This window comes from Contarinia nasturtii, unplaced genomic scaffold, assembly GCF_009176525.2.
Source record: "Contarinia nasturtii isolate CC-2019 unplaced genomic scaffold, AAFC_CNas_1.1 Cnas_scaffold_2143, whole genome shotgun sequence".
Lineage (NCBI taxonomy): Eukaryota > Metazoa > Arthropoda > Insecta > Diptera > Cecidomyiidae > Contarinia > Contarinia nasturtii.
The window spans coordinates 1-2,466 of NW_022199470.1; the positions used below are offsets into that span (position 1 = coordinate 1).

At 38.7% G+C, this 2,466-nt stretch overlaps 1 protein-coding gene across 1 annotated transcript; it reads right to left on the reverse strand.

Annotated features, from left to right (window-relative positions):
• Window positions 1-1,176: 1,176 nt before the first annotated feature.
• Window positions 1,177-2,267, reverse strand: LOC116347817 (the record flags this gene model as incomplete). Its single annotated transcript, XM_031778547.1, has 1 exon — window positions 1,177-2,267. A coding segment is annotated over exon 1 (1,091 nt), but the record flags the coding sequence as incomplete, so codon positions are not given.
• Window positions 2,268-2,466: the final 199 nt, after the last annotated feature.

Consider the following 2,466-nt stretch of genomic DNA (forward strand, 5'->3'; position numbering starts at 1 on the left):
TTATGTGGACAATATAAGCTCAATAAAGATTGGCGAAGTGGATGCGTTTAGAGAGAGAACAAAGCACATAGACGTACGTCACCACCATATACGCCAACAAATCCAGTTAAAAACTATTTGCTTATATCATGTTACAACGAACGCAAACGTAGCTGACTTGTTGACCAAAGGTTTACCGGGCGATAAAACACGCGCATGTGTAATTGGAATGGGAATGAACGAGTAATTCTTTTTTTGTTCAAACTGCACATTAACCATTTTTTTTATCTTCAATTTTTTTCAAATTTAGATTAATCAGCGTAAAAGAAAATCAATTTTTTCTTTTAAAGTCGATTATATTGTTTATCAAAAATTAATTTCATTCATATTGTTTAGCAGATTAAGCGATAAATACATTGAAATATTTAGAACATGAGCATTATACGACGGTATAAAAGCAAACATAAATGACCAAAAATTATTCAGTCCATCAATAATTATCGGGGTACGAACATCTCAAATCGAGCAGCCATGGGTCTTTTGTTTAGCTCATCTGAGGAAGAAGTGGATGTGAAGACGGTCGACTCCACCGGACAAGTCACACCGAAATTATGCCCCATAAGAGACTGTATAAAATGCAAAACTATAGCACTGCTAGCGCCACTACGGACAATTATGGAGTTCTAGTCCGTTGGTTGCAACTGAGAAAATGTCTTTTCACTATTTGGCGGCATAATTTCGGTACGGGACAAGTCAATAATAACATCATCATTAGAGAGGCGCAAGATACCCATCTACAGATGCTGAGCAGCGAAAAATTGCTATTCGCAACCTATCTACTCGTCGCAGCAGAAGTCTTGAAATTGCTCATTTATCTTGCTCATACAGTTAAGAAAAACTTTAAAAAGAAATATCAAAACAACAATCAGAATCAAAATGTTTAATGTTGTTATTTGTCATTCATCTTTTATTCAAACGATAATTGTAAAAAAAATCAATATTTTATTTCAATTAAGAGAGCATGTTATAAAATGATGATATTGTACCACCCACAGAGGTGTAAAGCAACATTGAAACGTTCTATTAAATCAGTTCTTCACTGTCAAGTAAACTATACAGTCGTGTTATTATTTTTCATTCCTTGCTTTCCCCATTCTTATATTCATAGCGGTTCTAATTACAACATTTGCCACGTACGTTTTTGAAATTGTTTCGAAGTACATGCCCGGTCGATGCTCAAAGTTTTCTATCTTGAAAGCTGGTGAATCGTTTCCGAAATGTGACACCGCATTGGTTTTCGATAGCGTTGAAAAAATGAGTAATAACGTAGTCATAAGCGGTAACGGTGCCAACCTGGTAATACTTCTCTTGAACGTATTATGTGCTGTTTTGACCGATGCCACTCTTGTGTGACCATCTTCACCGGGATGTGTGGCAACCACCCTTCCAGTTGCCCATTTCGTGGATGGCAGATTGTCATCTCTGATCATGACAAGATCATTTAACTTGACGTCTGCCTTTTCCGTATTCCACTTTTGCCTGACTTGCAGTTGGTTCAAGTAATCACGCTTCCACCCATTCCAAAAATTCTGGTGTACTTTTTGAACCAACTGCCACCTTGTCAGGTAGCTCGACTTCATGTCGACGTAGTCAGTATCTGGAGGCAATTCAATTGGAACCAGGTTTAGAAAATGCGATGGTGTCAGAGCTGAGAAGTCATTTGGGTCTTGGCTCATCTCGCATATTGGCCTTGCGTTTACCACTGCTTCAACTTGGCCCAATAGCGTGCTCATTTCTTCAAATGTGAGTACTCTGTCACCCAACGCTCTTTTTAGATGAAATTTCATCGATTTCACACGCTGGTGTTCCGCCAACCCATTATGGTGTGGGCTATCTGGTGGCGCAAAATGCCATTCTATTCCATTCGCCAAGAGCTCTTGATCTGCATGTTTTTGAAATGTTTCCTGCTCCAACTGGCTCAGTTCTTTTAAAATTCTGTTAGCTTTTACGTAATTCGTAGCATTATCGGAGTATATGTTGTACACCCTGTCTCTTCTTGCTATGAAACGACGCAAGGCGGCGATAAAGGCATCGGCTGTCAAATCACTTACAAGCTCTAAATGAATTGCTTTCGACGCCATACACACAAATACCGACACGTATGCTTTTAGCACTTTGCTGGCACGTAATGTCGATGTTTTGATCATAAATGGGCCGGCAAAGTCTATTGCACTATTCATAAAAACTTTAAATGGTTGATTAACGCGACACTCAGGTAACTCTCCCATTTTCTGTTGTAATCTTTTCGGCGAATTTCTGGCACACACCATGCATTTGCTGATTTCCCTTTTAATCGTCGATTTAGAGTCAATAAGCCAATAATTCTGCCGCATCATTGATTCCGTCAGTTTCGGTCCACCGTGCAATGCCATTTTGTGTGTGTCGTTGATTAATAGTATTGAAATTGGATCATTTTTTGGAATTACA